Source organism: Dryas octopetala, chromosome 6, assembly GCF_963921425.1.
Source record: "Dryas octopetala chromosome 6, drDryOcto1.1, whole genome shotgun sequence".
NCBI lineage: Eukaryota > Viridiplantae > Streptophyta > Magnoliopsida > Rosales > Rosaceae > Dryas > Dryas octopetala.
The window spans coordinates 10,063,086-10,079,683 of NC_141371.1; the positions used below are offsets into that span (position 1 = coordinate 10,063,086).

Below are 16,598 nucleotides of genomic sequence, written 5' to 3' on the forward strand. Positions count from 1 at the left end.
GTCGAATAATCATAAATATTTCGGTAGATAACTGTTGAATGAACGACGAACAAAATTAAAATTTTTTGTTTTAAGGGTAAAATTGAAATTTTAAAATAGGGTGATCAACTCAGCAGTTTATGGTGGTGGGTATAGCACTAGCCTTATTCAATACATTAATAAAAATGGGTAGTGATTTTCACACTCTTATTTTGTACACTTGCACTTCTCTTTTTTATTTTTCTTCATTAATTTGCTCAATTATCAATGCATAAAAACAAAAAAAGGACTATATAAACGTACAAAATTGGAGTGTTAAAATTTTTACCCATAAAAATTTAAGAGTTAAGCATTCTGAATTTAAAATTAGCGTATTTTAATGAATGACATTTTAGATATAAATATAAGATTAAGAAGATCAATATAATATCTTTTTTTTTTTTTTGGGCCATGAAAGATCAATATAATATCTTGATTCATAATAAATAACACTTGCTGATTAGGATGAAATTGCTTTTCTTGGGTGCTTGTATCTGTTCATGAGCATATGACTCTTTCCACCGCCAAACATGCATGAAAAATAAAGTGGGCCCTTTTCAGGTCTTGTCTTCACTTTAAACCAATTATTAGAACAATGCAGTCTAGCTGTCTTGGCAAAAGCCCCTTTTTTGTTTAGGTGGAAAGGCATGGAAGTTGTCTGTGCCAAAACTTGTTGAGAATTTTATTTCATTATTCTTTGCTTTTCTTATAATTAAATTTGTAAAATAATTTTATGATATAAATAGATATGTGGAGCAAAATTTGTACGTGACCGCATGAAGTTCATAAAAATTCAATAATATAAAGATTTAAGGCTCTTAATTTAGACTTGGAGGATAAAATCATACAACTTAAAGACTAAAAATTAACACTTAAACCTGAACCATAATACAAACTTTGAAAAAACAATAAAAGAATGAAGTTGTGACTATAGCTCAATAAAAAAGTTGTGATTGAGTTTGTAAACAAAAAAAATTATTATTTTGCCGAGTGCTCAGTAGAACAATATTTTTTAAAATTAGTACTTAAATTGAAATTGAAACAACATCAAGTTTTGGTAATTAAAATAATAAAAAAACATTAAAATTTGGTACTATCAACATACATTTTTACTTTTTCATGCTAAAATATTTGTAAAGATCTTAATACCATAGATAGAGTTTAGATTTAATTCCAAAACCAATCATGAATCATGCCTCCAAACACATTACCAAAAATCAGCATATTATTATATATATCAAGGATGAGGTCGGACCGATACTCAAACTTTGGACTTTGAAATCTAAACTTGAAAATTAAATAAACTAGACTTTAAACTCAAATCTCGAACATTGAAACTAAGCCTCTATTATGTACACAATTTTAATTTGTCATGGAATAAATCTTTATGTCTAGTCTAAGTAGTGAAAAGATTAGAAAATTGAGTTATAATTATGTAGATTAAGAGTTCGATTCTCTCCGACGTAAACATAAATTTACCATGAAATAAGTTGTCTCAACTCTCTAGTACCAAACAAAAATCCTCAGAAACCCCTAGCCACTCAGAAGAGTTAATTACACTTATACCTACACCCCTTGAGGTTTATTATTTTTTCACATATACCCCCTGAGATTTCAAAAATTACACATACACCCCTCTGAGGTTTATCGTCTTTTCACATATACCCCCTGAGATTTCAAAAATTACACATACACCCCCTGAGGTTTGAAAACTATTACATATAACCCCCTACAAGAGAAAAAAAATAAATAAACAAAAAATAAAATATTTGTATTGAAGTTGGACCTTACACCTTGAGTAATCTTATTAGGCTATTTCACCACTTAGCATGTTTTTTTGCATAATTTTTCATCATTTTTCATCTTATGTAGGGGGTTTATATGCAACAATTTTGAAATTTCAGGGAGTATGTGTAATTATTAAAACCCTAAAAAGTGTATGTAAAAAAAAGATAAATCTCAAATGGTGTAAGTGTAATTAACTCACACTCAGAAGCTATACACATAATGAAGCAAAAACGGCAGTTTTATTTTCCTCATGTCATGTAAATAACAAGATGGGCCTAAACATGGACACCATGCAGTGCTACTGCTACACACTACACAATAATATTCTATCTGCATTTTGCTTTTTTTTGGTCGAATATCTGCATTTTGATTCATTTTGTTTTTTGTGGGAAAAATCGGTGGGCCATGAGCCCAATTAAAAATCCTGGTGGGCCCAACATCACATCTCAATTCCTTTGAAACCGTCTCTCTCCTTGATTTGCACATCACAAGATTCACAACCCATGTTGTCCACACTGTGCTTGTGTCAACTTGTCGTTTACATGATAAAGCTTAATTACATTAAAAAAAAAAAATCAAATCCATTATTTATTTCTAAAATATCAATATTATTACAATAAGGGAATTTTGGGGTTTTAGAGTAATGTTTGAAAACTCCAATATACCCTTTGTAAAACAAAGTTAGTTTTTTAGTAACATAAAAAAATTAAATATAAGGTATAAAACACCACTATATTTTTCTTCTCAAAAAATTGTAAGTTACAAATTCTCTTATAAACATGAGAAATATAAGCATACATGAGTATGGAAGAGATGAGTTATTAGATTATAAGATTTTAATTTATATAAAATAGGTGTTTAGCAATCCAATGACTCACCCTTCTAATGCTATGTATGTCTACATTTTTATGCTTATAAGAGAATTTATATGAAAGCTGATTGGAGTTACTCTGAGAATTTGAGATTGATATAGGTTACAAATCCACACAATTTACAATCTTACTGCCTCAAGGATTCTTAATAAAATTCAATGATCATTTGATCTAGTGGATGACACATAATCTCCCTTAATTGGAGTAGATTATGAATTTACTTAGTTTAAATAGTGGAGGACTATGCAAACCACTCAAAAATGCTTAATTGACCACCCTTCTCAATTATTTTGCAAATATTCCTAATATACCCTTAATGTAAATAAAAAAATTTATTATGGGTTGTGTAAATAAAAATGCTTAATTCGTTGTGTCGCTGTCCAGCGACCAATGGCGACGAGACCACCACCGGTCAACTTAACTGCCTCTCCTCTCTTTCCCCATGGTAGTCTTCAAACTAGGAAAGCCCAAAAAACCCGAACCCAGGCGAAGACCCGATCAGCCTCTTTGTCGACGATCTTTCTTTTTCGGCGAAGTTGAGATGTTGGACCACTTGGGCTTTGTTCCCCAGGTCACAACGAGTCCAACACTGGTCTTCCCTTGCTCATCCGACCAACTTGCGTGGCTAATCGACGTCGCGAAGCTTTGCGACTTTTTTCGCCAATTTCGGCAGATTCTGACGGCGTATTGGGTCAACCCATGTATGGTTTTCGATCCTCTAATTGTGTTCTTGTTGCTAGTTAAATTGGTTTGAACCAATTATGGGGAGGGGTGGTGGTGGCAGTGGGTGGATTGTTAATGGGGAAGTGTTTTTTTTTTTCTTTAATGCAAGGGTAAAATAGGAAAAAATGGGGAAAAAATCTTATGGTGGTCAACTTAGTATTTTAGAGTGGTCGGAATAGCCCCCATTGTTCAAATATCATAAATCACAGTTAATTAATAAATTAAAAAAAAGACTCTTAATAAAAGTATAAAACTAAACACCCGTGTACTTAATAGATATAGAAACATGCACTCAACACCATAATCACCATTCAAAGGTATTTACATTTGCCTACCCTATCCTGGTTTATGTGAGGGAAACTTTTGAAGGTTATTTGCTTTGTACTTGGATTGAAGTCTTGAGCCTTTTACAATATTTGAAATTGACTTTTTTAACCTTTTAACAATTTAGGTATTTCTTGGCCAAAAAAAAAAAAACAATTTAGTTATTTAAAATGTTTCAAAATTAGAAGTTTTGACTTTATAATAATATAAATTACATTGACAATGAAACATCAAAGTTTTTTTTTAACATGGACTGCCTTGTCAGAAAAAAACAAGTTTTCTTTGTTTTTTTCGGCTGATATTAGAAATAATAAGTATTGACAAAAAAAGAAAAAGAAAAAAGAAAGCTACAGAAATACAAAACATTTAAAAAAATGAAATGAATAGTAAGTCACTTAACTCCCACCGAAACTCGTGTGTTTGGGTTTGGCCAGCCCAAGTGCCCAACCCCATTGAAACCAGCACTCTTTCTCTTCTCTCTGATAACTCCACCAGTCCACCAACAACAATTAAACTTGTAACCCTCCTCTCTGTCTCTTTCTCTCTCTAGAAATGGGTCAACCTCTGCCCAACCCCACCACCATCTTCTTCACTTCAAAGCCTTCATCAACAACATGCACCTTCCTCTTCATCCTCTTCATCTTCTGCATTCTGGGCTTTTATACTCTGCATTATCCCCACCCTACACCCCCCTCCTCAAATCTCCAAACTGCCCTCCGCTTCCGCCGGATTTTCCTCTCCCATGCCACCAACGACACCGTTTCCTCCTACCTCCGCGCCCTCACCCTGCACTCTCACCTCGCCGGAACCAAGGCCTCTCTCGACACCACCCAATACGTCCAGGCCCACTTCGCCGGCCTGGGCCTCGACACCCACTCGGCCCACTACAACGCCCTCCTCTCCTACCCCCTCCACGCCTCCCTCGCCGCGCATTTTAGCAACGGCAGCCACGTCGACATCCCGCTCGCCGAGCCGGGTTTAGGTCTCCCTAATCAAAACGGCGTCGTGCAGCCATACCACGCCTACTCCCCCTCCGGGTCGGCGCACGCTAAGGCGGTGTTCGTGAACCACGGTACGGACGAGGACTATCGTGCGCTGGGGGAGCTGGGGGTGAACGTTAGCGGGTGCGTGGTGATCGCTAGAAAAGGTGGCGGCTTGCCCAGAGGGGAAGTGGTTAGAAAGGCAGAGGAAAAGGGTGCGCTGTCCGTGCTATTGTACGCCGAGGGGGGTGATGGTGGTGGGTTTAAGAAGGGTTTTGAGAGAGGGTTTGTGATGAGGGGCGCGGGGGACCCACTGAGCCCCGGGTGGGCCGGGGTTGATGGAGCCGAGAGCTTGGGGTTGGAGGACCCTGAGGTTTTGAACAAGTTTCCTAAAATTCCATCTATGCCCCTGTCTGCGGAGGCCGCCGAGGTCATTTTGGGCTCCCTGGGCGGGGCTCCGGCACCGCCCCAGTGGCGGGCCGGAGTCCAGCGTGTGGGGCCTGGCCCGACTCTGGTGAACTTCACTTACCAGGTAAGGCTGCTTTGGTTCATGCCCATGCTTGTAGTATTTGGGCATATTTTGTAGTCAAATGTTGTGGAAAAAGTGGTGTTTTGGAAATGTCTGTTTGTGTTAGAGGGCTTGAATCAGAATGTTTTCTTTTGACTTTGGTGTTTTCTGTTATTTCTGTTTTTTTTTTTTTTTTTTTTTCTTATTCAGACTGGTAGCTGTGTAAAGTTTAGTCAAAATCGGTTGTGGGCGCTGGGAAGGTGTAGCTTCAGCTATAAATTTGGGATTTTGCTAGAAACAGACATTTGTGAAAAAGTTGGGAAATTTTGGCCATTTTTGTAGAATTATTTACTTGGCTAAAATTTTAATCAAATTTGGATATTTGCTTTGTTGGTTTGTCTCAATTTGCAAAGTTCAGCTGAGAGTTAGATACTTGGACAAATTCTAATTTTGGGTCTTATTAGATGTAGTATAAGATTTTAGAATCATGACTTTATGGACCAATTGTGGAATGTCATTTTATGGGTGTTGACACAAGAGGAATTGCTTGACTGACTCTAGAGATTGGTTTTGCTTTGGCTTGGCATATGTGGACATTCCCTGCATGTTTTTTTGTGTGGACATTCCATGCATGTTTTTTGTGTGGATCAGAGTAGTTTAATGACTGTAATGTTTTTTTTGGCACTATAGACATGTGTGTTTTCACTTGTTCCCTGAGCATATTGTGCATTTGAACTTGCATTACACTCGGACTCTCAATTTATAATTTGGTTCAAATAAGCATTTACATGAGATTGATAATATATCCATAAGCGTAAATTATTATGAGAATTTTGAGAGCCATAATGTTCATATTTATGTGGAAATTATGTTCTGTCATTTGCCGAGGAAGTGTGTCTATTGCATTGTGCTTACGAGTTTATTTAGTCTCTCTGTTGAAAACCTGTTTTTCCTGTCACTCTGCATTGCATTACCTACCATGTATGTAACCAGTAACTCGTTAAAGAAATGCACTTCTCCATTCTCTTATATTCTCTTTTTTTGTTTCCTTTTAAATACTAATTTTTTCACATACCTATTGGAATTTTCAAAAGAAAAATCCAAAAAAGAAAGTGAAATGATTACATTTTTATCCTGTTCCCTTAATAATATCCTTCCTCATTCCCTCTCTCCTCATATCTGTTTTAACTTATACTTCGTGTCTTAATTTTAGGGCGAGAAAAAGGTGGTGACAATTCATAATGTTTTTGCTGTCATAAGGGGGTTAGAAGAGCCTGACCGCTATGTGCTGCTTGGCAACCATAGAGATGCATGGACGTATGGAGCTGTTGACCCCAACAGTGGAACTGCAGCGTTACTTGACATTGCTCGTCGATATGCTCTTCTGATGCATTCGGGTTGGAATCCTAGGAGGACAATTATTCTGTGTAGTTGGGATGCAGAAGAGTTTGGAATGGTAGGTGATATTCCTTCATGATTGGTTGCTGATGTTTACCAGTGTTTGCATGTATTTGTGTTCGAGAGGAGGGTGGTTGGATCAGGGCATCAATCTCTCAGTTCTTTTATTTTGTCTTTAACAAGATAAAAAAGTGCGCATTACGCACATAATATGTTGCTGAGAGATGGTGAAACTTACAAAGTTGAGTGCTAGGTTATTTGCAGCATCACATGTGTATGGAAAGAGGCATCTAAGAGACCAAGTCATATAGGATTTGCTGCACTGAAGCTTCAGCTTCTCTTCAACACTTGCAACTGTTATCCTGTTAGTAATATGAACCCTTTATTGCATGGAAGGGCATTTTTAGGTCCATCAATTCAGTAAAGAGAGATGAGGCTGCTCCACTCATCCTAATTTTAAAAGACCCATGGGTTGGTGACAAAACTGGGTTGCGATTGTTTTAGAGAATCCAATATGGATGGTTAAGAGTAATTTCGAGTTCTTGTTTAAGATTATACATCCAACTAGGATGCTTCTTTGAGGTCATTATATATATGTTAGGGGCCTAGGGCACTGAACGGTTATTCTTTTGCCTCGATGGTTTTTTAAGTCTTTTTATTACTTAAAGTTGTTTCATTGGAATACTTCAGTTTATTGATCTCTAAAGTTTAAATCCATTATGTTCTGACCTTCCAGGTAGGATCTACTGAGTGGGTTGAACAAAATCTTGTTAATCTAGGCTCCAAAGCTGTTGCCTACCTTAATGTAGATTGTGCAGTTCAAGGGCCAGGATTCTTTGTTGGTGCGACTCCTCAGCTGGACAATCTCATTCTTGAGGTTACAAAGAAGGTAAATTAAATAATAATAATCAGTAAAAACAATTTTAAAAAAATTATGGTAAGTTTCCTTAGATGTGCGTCAGTGTTGACACCTGCTTTTTGAGTATCATGTAATTAACTGCTATTCAAACTGACTTCAGGTCAAAGATCCTGACTCAGAGGGTGCCACTGTATATGAGAAGTGGATGACCACAAATAGAAGAATTGATGTAAGTGAATAATCCACAATTCCCTTTCTTGCTCCATACTTCCATGTATTATCTGGTATGACTGTTTTGGTAAGTTTGTTTTTTCATGGATTGCAGATCCAAAGACTTAGTGGACTCGATTCTGATTTTGCCCCATTTGTACAACATGCAGGGGTTCCTTCCATTGATATATACTATGGAAGAGGTAGACCTCTTATTTTCTTTACTTTTAGATTGACAAAATTTTGGATCAGACTTTGAAAGGCTTATCAAATTGTGTAAACATGTAGTTTGCTAGTAATTTGAATAGATAAGTTGAGTTTTGATATTAACAATGTGGTAGTGTGATGAATCTTCATTCTTGTTCAGATTTTCCTGTTTATCACACTGCTTTCGACTCCTATGACTGGATGAAAAACTTTGGAGATCCTTTGTTTCAGCGTCATGTGGCTGGTTAGCTCCTTTCATTCTTTGTTTTATACTTTTTACTTCCCACATTTGTCCACAATCACAAAAGTATCTGTTACTTCAAGATTATAATAGATTAGAAGGGTATTACTTTACTTTTAAATCTTCAACAGAACTTCTCTTCTGATTTTCTCAGTTGCTGGAATATGGGGACTTCTAGCCCTCCACCTGGCTGATGATTCAATTCTACCTTTCAATTTCCTCTCTTATGTGGATCAGTTAAAGGTGTCAATCTTCTCTGAGCTGCTTAAATTTCTTCTTTATGTGAAACATTGGTGGTTAATATTTTTCTTTATGGATTTTGTTGAGTGGAATTGAGAATTGCTAAACTAAATACTTTTAAGTTGAGTTTGGGCTGGAAAGAATAAACATTTGTCTTTCAGATGTGGTGTGCTTTTAAGTGTCAGACGAATCACGCCCTGAGAACATCTTCACTTTCTTAAATTTAAGATGTCATGAATACAAAGTAGAGTGACGTAAAATTAAGATAAAAACAGGATGTAAGCATTTTCTTTTTGATAATTGATAGAATAAAATGATGTAAAGGGAAAATAACTTCAAGATTCATGTCCATCAGACTTGCGGGGTTTATAGCATGGCTGGCTGTAACATGTGACACCTTTCAGTTTAAACAAGGTGTCAAGAGTGCTGTTACATTTTTTTTGTGGCTGAACGATGTGCAATCTAGGCTTCTTTTATGTTTCTGGTTAGCCCGTTTTAAATGAAATACTAAACCTACATCTTTTTGAATTTTGGGCAGCATTATGAAGATGTTTTGAACAGTAGCTTGTTGAATGGGAGTGTATCTCTACAGCCTCTCACAATAGCAATTCAGGAATTTGCCTCTGCAGCCAAAGAAGCTGAAGATGAAGCGCAGGTGAAAACAGAAATTTTATTCAAGTTTGAAAATAAAAATAAAAATTCATTTTTATTTATTTATTCTAAGAGTAGTTCTTGTTTGGGTAATTTCATTGAGCTCCCCTGAGGTTTGCACTTATTTATGCATTTGTACCATGTGGCTCTTCAATTCCTTGTCCTCTATTGATAGATATGTATTTATGTGAAATTCCAAGGTTTTATTTGCTTATTAGGAATGATTGCGTTGTGTGTGTATTTTGTTTGTGTTTTCATATTATTGGCTTAGAATTTCGAGCAATGAGTTTCTTGCAAGACTGAAATTTGCAAGAAACTTCAGATTCCATGGATATGGGCAATTGAGTATTAGATAATTCTATTTATGTATAATTTTTTGCAATTTTATTTAAGCCCCAAGTTTTTGGGACAATAATGAAACATTTAGCATGTAGCTTTGCTTTGAATTCTTTTCCTTGTTTTGAAGTGGAATAAACATAAATCAAAAGGAATGCCGGTGAAATTTCCCTTGTTGTTTTGAAGTGCAGAAACTGAGAGAGCCAGAAAGTACAAGTGATTTAATAATTTTGAAGAAGCGTGCATTGAATGATCGGCTGATGCTTGCTGAAAGAGGCTTCCTGGATTCAGATGGACTTGAAGGAAGACGGTGGTTCAAGCATCTTGTAAGTATTTTCCTTTTCCTTGGTTCAACAAAGCTGATTGCAAGTGATTAGTGTCTTGTTCAGTAGGCTTCAGTAGACAATACATCCAAGGAATCCTGAAGTTAAAAAGAAACAGAGAAGGGTGCAATGCATATACAATACATTGCATGGTGATCATTTCGCTCCTCTTCTTTTTGTAGGTTTATGGACCTCCTAGTGACCATGCAAATGCAAGCAAGCTGTTTTTCTTTCCCGGAGTAGCAGATGCAATGTTTCGAGCGAAGAGAATGAGTCGGAGAGAAGGGCAGGCCAAAATTCAGCACGAAGTTTGGAGGGTTGCTAGAGCCATTCAGAGGGCTGCCAGTCTGCTGAGAGGAGAGTTCTTCTGATTCTAATAATGTACTCAAAATTTTATAAAAAGAAAAAGAAAAAATTTACGCGCCGACTTGTATGTATGAATGAATGAGCAATGAGTAGAAGAATATGTACTTTCCCCCCTGTAATACACAGTTTTTGTAAACTGTAATTAGTTTCTCTGAATGAAATGACTTCCTTTCTGGCCTGATGCATTAATTAAAATTTAACAGAATTCTACATCCACTCGGTCGGGAAAAAAGGTCAAAAAAGACGGAAGAAGTGGCGCCGAGATAACAAAAGGTGAAGAAATGTAAGCAAAAACCTCGCGCCAGGTAGGGGTCGAACCTACGGCCTTCTGCTTAGGAAACAGACGCTCTATCCACTGAGCTACAGGCGCTTGATACTCTCATTGTATCAGTTAATTTTATAAGTAACAAAAACAAATTATCTTCCCGCCCATTTAATTCCGAAAGGAACCAAAATAAAGCGAAAACGGTTTAGCTGTGACTCTGAGAGACTGAGTGAGCGAGTTTCAGTGAAACTGAGAAATGGAGGAATCCATATCGAGCTTCTGCAAGGGCGTGGCGACCTTCTGCAACCACCTGCAGAGCAGCTGCGACGCCCTCAAGACCTCCGTCGACCGCCTCCCCATCCCTCTTGATTCGGCGTCGTCCACCTTCATACAGTCCCTCAACCGCCGTGTCTCTGCTTCCAGCACCCACCTCAACCTCCTCGAAACGATGTCGTTTGCCACAGTCTCCTTCGAGGAGCTCTTGGGCCACTGCAACGAGGTCTACAAGGACAACCAGGCCCGCCTCCTCCACCTCCAAGATCGTCTCTCGCCGTTGGGTTACGTCGCCCAAGGTAGGTGCTCTCGCAAAACCCTCTGATTTTCTCGGTAACCAAACAAGTCCTTAATTGACCCAATTACAATTATTTTGTGATTGTTGATTCGGATTTTGATGCTGTAGAACTTGAGATTGACGATGATGATAGTTTTTTGACGTCGCCTGGTCCGGAGGACACCGAATTTGATTCACCTGTCGTTGATGAAGAAGACGCTTTGTATCCTTATCCAAAATTGAATTTCAATTTGAAATTGAAAGGGTTGTTTTGGTCTTTGTGTTTTCTTATCAGTGTTTTTGCTTAGATTAGACGAGTCATTGAGTTTGAAGAAGCTTGGGCTTTCGGATGCGTCCCTTGCCACTTTAGCATTTCAAGGTGAAATTGAAACCCAAATCTCTTTTCATTTTGGTTGTTGTTGTTATTTCTTGTTCACAATGCTGGAAATTTCTTACTTGTTTGCTAATTGCTATGCCATTCACACTTTTCCTCTATCACTCTCATGCAGCTAATGCTAAAAATGAGGACCCAGATATGTCTTTGCATGAGTTTAAGGCCTTTAAGGGGTCGTATGATCCTTCCACGGAGACCTCCGGAGCATCCGGAGATGAAATACTCTCAGATTTCGGTACTTAATGCTGTATTTTTCAGCCCATTTTGTTAGTAAATCATCACTTTGGGTATAAACAAAACCTAATGATTGCCCATGTTGGTATTGGCTTTCTTTGTGAAATAAATGTAGGGGAAGTAGAGGGTGAACCAGAGGTAGCTCAAGCTGCTTTGTCTCTTGTAAAGGTATCCAGGGATGATTATGAGAGTCTTCCTTCCTACATGAAAAGTTTAGCACCTTGGGAGGTATGGAGTTCTGCTTCATGTTTCTTGTAATTGGTTGGATTTATGCTTGCAGATTATGCAGACTTTAATCCCAGATAATGCCCATGATAAAGGAACTGCTCTGCTACCTACATTGGGAATCATTTAGTGGCAAAATTATAGCTATGAGTATCTTTCTAAGTTTCTAACAATGGATGATGCATTAAAATTGTGTGTTGATTTGGAAACTTGCAAATCGTCTGTGGTTTTATTTTGTAGTCGTGTGATGTCGGTTTTGTTGCTCAATTGTTTTTCCTATTTCTAAATTTTTTTTGCATTGTGTTGAACTCGACTTGAAGGACCTGCTTGCCGCTGTTGAGAAGATTAATTCAGGCTTGGAGAAGAAAGCAAGGGGAAGTAATTTCCTTCACCAAGATGAAATTTCATCCCTGGGTCTGGGTAAGTGTATTCTTTCAACTCCTTTACCGAATTTATATTAATATAAGAACAATCGCAATCCTGCTGACAGTGACTGTGTATCTATGCTTGTTGACATATGCAAAATCTTTCATTTGAAATCTCTAAACTACCAAAATTTTCTCTGCATGAAACCATGGACTACTTGTATATGCAAATACCAAGTACTATGAGTATAAACTTTGTCCAAGCCCTGTATGTTTGTTGATCACTTGATCTAACAAAGATTCCAGGACTTTTTTTTTTGTACAGAAATTCCAGGACTTGATGTGGTGCTGTTTTGTTGGTATAGGGCCTAAAGCGAGATCTTATTTGCTGCTTCTTGTACGCATGAATCGAGTAGTTGTGGAGACCATTAATGGTTTGATATCATACCGAGTTTTGTAGATGGGGAAGGTAATCCAACGGACAGAGACTACTCAAACAATCTTGTTTACAAAACTGGCTAGGCCATTTACGCCGTTGTGCAAGGAATTGGAGCATCAATTTGTACTCTTTTTTTATTTTTATTTTCTGTTTTATAAATTGAAGTTTGTTTACTTGTAATCTTACAAAGATAATACAAAAGGTATCTGTTTTCATCTTTGGTATCCTTCATTCAGGCATGACTATTGCAAGGGTGATGCAGGACAAGACAAGGTGGGTGTTGGCCCAGGGTTATGCTTAATATGATAGAATTTTTATGGAATAGAATGTTTTAGAGAACAAAGAGGGTTTAGGCTGCTGTAAGTTTAGAGAAATGAGAGAGATAGAGAAGAGTGTAGAAAGGAAAGAGAGAAGGTAAAGAAGGCACCAAGCCTTCCACTACACTTGATTTTCATTCATCAAAATTTGATTAGCCTTACAGCAAGTAGCCTTATTTATAGGCTTCAGATACATCTCCCAAACTCCTCAAGCTATCAAAAGACTTCTTAGAATACTAAAGACTCATTAATACTCAAAGACATTGTATTTTCCTTAGACCCAAATAAATAGACTCTTAATAACACTGGACTCAAATAAATACTCTTAATAGAACTTGACATTAACTCTAGACTCTAGAGTGACTATTGATTTATTTATTTATGTTTTTTTTAATGACTCTTCAAATATCATGGACACTTCTCTTTGAACGAAAAAGGCTTTAGTTTTAAAGTTGGGCCAATGAAGTCTTGGGCTTCCAAAGAGGATACTTCTTTCTAACCATGCTGTAGCTTCTGCACCAAAGGAAATAAAATATGTTTCTCTGGTTATTTGGCAATAGTGGCTTGAACAGTGAATACTATGCTTTGCTTCTTTTTTTTTTTTTTTTTTTAATAATTTTTTTATCGTTTCAGTTTTCAGAATCTGAAGTTGACATTTGATTGTAAGAAATAAAAATAATCTAAGATAAGCTCCTAAGGCATAGTTTGATATTGTTGTGAAGTAAAGTAATTATGAGAAAAAGTTACTATAAAGTAAATTCCCCACTTATTTATTTTGACTCTAATTTTGAAATAAAACAGCTTTTAAGTTTTTTTAGGTAAACTTTCATTCTGGTCCTCTAATTTTACCTTTAAAAAATTAAAACTTTATGACTTTTAAAATTATAATTAAACTTTTATAAATGCATGGCCATTTTGTTTTTTTTTTTTTTTCATGGATTCAAGTGTTGAACACTCAGACAGTTTATTTTCCTTTTTTCCTCGAGCATTTTGGCGCTAATTTATCAGCTTTATATTAAGTTTTAATTCTAAAATTTTGGTTTTATGTTGGGTCCTAAAATAAAAACAACCATCATCCAACAAAGAGCAAGTAAGAACGAAAAAGAATATGCGGACTTGTAATTTCAGTAAAAAAATTAGTCCACTTTGGAAACAAGAACAAAGAAAAGTTGAAAAAAAGAGTTGGTAATGATGGAAAATGAGACTTGGGGTACAGTATCATTCCCTTATGTACGGTAACACTTAAAAGACGGTACGACAGAGTATCTCCCTTGGGTGCTTCTTTTGTTTATTAGCCAATGATGATGAGACGGATAAACTTGTTTTTATGGCACTGCTTTGGTGATTGAATTTCATAAATCAAATTGTTCTGATTATTCATTCGACATATGTTCTTTCTGCATTGTGGTTTCTGAATTAATGCAGCAGGACATTATTGACGCATATTGTCAATTTCCTTTTTATTTTGTCCTCCAAAAACTTGGGAGTTCTTTGAGTCACCCTCTTACTGTTAGTCTTACATGGCCGAGAAACCTTCCAATGAGGGTGACTGTCAATCCCATAGATGCTTCTGCATATGCTTGGTTTGGGAACCCTTGTAATTGAGAGTCTTTGTGCTGCAGCTACTTCAAATGAGGCCAGAGGAAGTGCTGAATGAAACTGCTGTGATTGGTCAAATAATAAAAAAGATAACATATACCACCATATGCTTGTTTTCTTGTTATGTTAATCATACTGATGTGCATAGTATTTCTTGTTGGTTTAAATTGGTCAGCTGATAAATGTTGCATGTTATTAGTTTGGTAGATATATAATGTGATCTGTTGTTCTTAATGTTGTACAAGATGATTCATTCTTTAAGTCTCATATGCAGGAAGCACTTCTAAAATCTCTTCCAAAACTGGTTAATTCACTATCATCATCAACTGAGGGGTAAATGCCAATACTTATCAACTTAGCTTAGACAATTGACATACTTTCATGTTTATGTACCCGGTTGTATTTATTTTCAGCATTGAATTCCCTTTTCTACTGCAGGGCAGATAATGCAGCAGTAGCAATCACAACAACTGACCTCGTTAGCAAGAGTGTGGCAATTCAGTCTCAGGTGTGCAAGATCTTGTTTCCTGTATTTATATCTTTGATGACTGAAATATCGGCTATTTTGGGATAGGGTAATTGCTGGTTCTCTGTAGTAACTTTGGCTTGCGATTATCTGGGTTAATCTGCTCAATGGAACAATTATGTTGGGATCATGATATGGATGCTGGACCAATGACCCAATCAGGAGCAACTGTTATTTTGCTTGTTTTTGTTTGTTCTTAAAGCATACTGTGTGATGCCAAGATGTTGGGATGACTCTGATGGTTCAGTTTGTCATTGTTAGCATATGTTACAACCAACTAAACTATTTCTTTTCTTTTTTGTGCATAGAAAACAAGATTGTTTAAATCTCAAACAAGATTGTGAATTGCTCAGGTTGGAGGGACAAATATAAGAGTTGGGGGAATGACAAAAGGTTCTGGGATGATCCACCCAAATATGGCTAACATGCTTGGTGTATGTGTCTTCTAATGTTTTTCTCTTGATGACTTTTAGTAGCACATTTGGTCGGTGGCATCTTCTTCACTTGTAAAGGCATGATATCCAGACTCCACCTACCTTTTTGATCCTGCTGTATAGGATATACTAATTTACTTTCCAAATGTCAATCCGGCTGCAGTATATGGCAGGTAACAATAAGGCTTGTTTTTGACATTTTGACAGTCCAAATTCCAACTAATGACATTTTTCCTCAAGTGGCCAAAACTTTCCATTCTCCAATCCAGTTGAGACCAAATTAGGTCTAACTGTTCATTTTTATATTGGAAAGTACTAGAATTAACCCATTTTTGTTGTAGAGATGTAGATGTTTCGGGGTGCATCTGCATGTTTGTGTTAAGCACATTTTCCCTTTCAGCATGGAAGGCTGGCGAGATCAATGGCATAGTTGTAATTAATGTATCTGTAGGTAAGTTTCTGATCCATGTGTAATTAAATATCCATGCAAGTTGGATATTTAATTGAAACCATAGAAAAATAGAGAATGCAAGCCCTCGACATGATATGTAATGCTTCCATCTGCTTGAGTACTAAACCTGCAAAACTTGACTGCCTTTGTATTGCCCTTTACTTTTCAACAGGTGATGGGCCAGGACGTGGTCAAGCATGGGGCTGTTGCCACTCATGTTACTTTGGTGGATATTGGTACTTTTGTCACTCATGTTCATCTATACTGCTTATACAATCAGAGCCAGCAAAACAGAATTTTGTGAACAAAAAACATGATTCACAGTAGGTAGGGCACAAGTGCCATACCACAGACTACACAGCAACTGTAATTACAAAATGTTACTATGTACGAAACATAAGCAACCACACATTATATAAAGGGTTCACCAAATTGAGTAAAAACAAGAACACACATATAAGAGTAGCAGATTGTTCCAAGTTTTCTTATACACCCATCAACAAAACTGTCTTGGCATGTTACTTCTGCAACTTGGAAATGCATGTACGTGGGTCTGGGCTGCCTGACCACAAGCTCACCAAAACCATCATTTGTGTCAATTAACATTTCGCGGGCATCCAGAGATCTGTGACTCCTCTCCGAAGCCCCAACCCGGAGTCGAGTGAGGAGTTGATGAGCTTTCTGGTATGAGCCTTTTTTTGGACTCTGGCCTCTGCTGGGTGGGTAAATATGAGGGAGGTAACCTCATATTTATT

General features: G+C 37.0%; 2 protein-coding genes and 1 non-coding gene across 3 annotated transcripts; 2 read left to right on the top strand and 1 right to left on the bottom strand.

Annotated features, from left to right (window-relative positions):
* The first annotated feature begins 4,201 nt into the window (after nt 1-4,201).
* Nucleotides 4,202-10,148, top strand: AMP1 (Peptidase M28 family protein). The gene is made up of 10 exons (XM_086248525.1): nt 4,202-5,237; nt 6,427-6,669; nt 7,348-7,500; nt 7,631-7,699; nt 7,796-7,883; nt 8,048-8,131; nt 8,283-8,371; nt 8,907-9,023; nt 9,547-9,681; nt 9,861-10,148. Exons 1-10 carry the CDS (start codon nt 4,278-4,280, stop codon nt 10,047-10,049), a joined length of 2,127 nt encoding a protein of 708 aa, XP_086104651.1. The 5' UTR covers nt 4,202-4,277; the 3' UTR covers nt 10,050-10,148.
* Nucleotides 10,149-10,341: 193 nt separating this feature from the next.
* Nucleotides 10,342-10,414, bottom strand: TRNAR-CCU (transfer RNA arginine (anticodon CCU)). Its single transcript has one exon. It is a non-coding gene; the product is annotated as a tRNA-Arg (tRNA).
* A 130-nt stretch (nt 10,415-10,544) lies between these two features.
* Nucleotides 10,545-12,732, top strand: LOC147282228 (uncharacterized). Its single transcript, XM_086248914.1, has 7 exons — nt 10,545-10,881; nt 10,989-11,082; nt 11,168-11,238; nt 11,369-11,488; nt 11,603-11,715; nt 12,033-12,132; nt 12,443-12,732. Exons 1-7 carry the CDS (start codon nt 10,566-10,568, stop codon nt 12,535-12,537), a joined length of 909 nt encoding a protein of 302 aa, XP_086105040.1. The 5' UTR covers nt 10,545-10,565; the 3' UTR covers nt 12,538-12,732.
* The last annotated feature ends 3,866 nt before the right edge of the window (nt 12,733-16,598 follow it).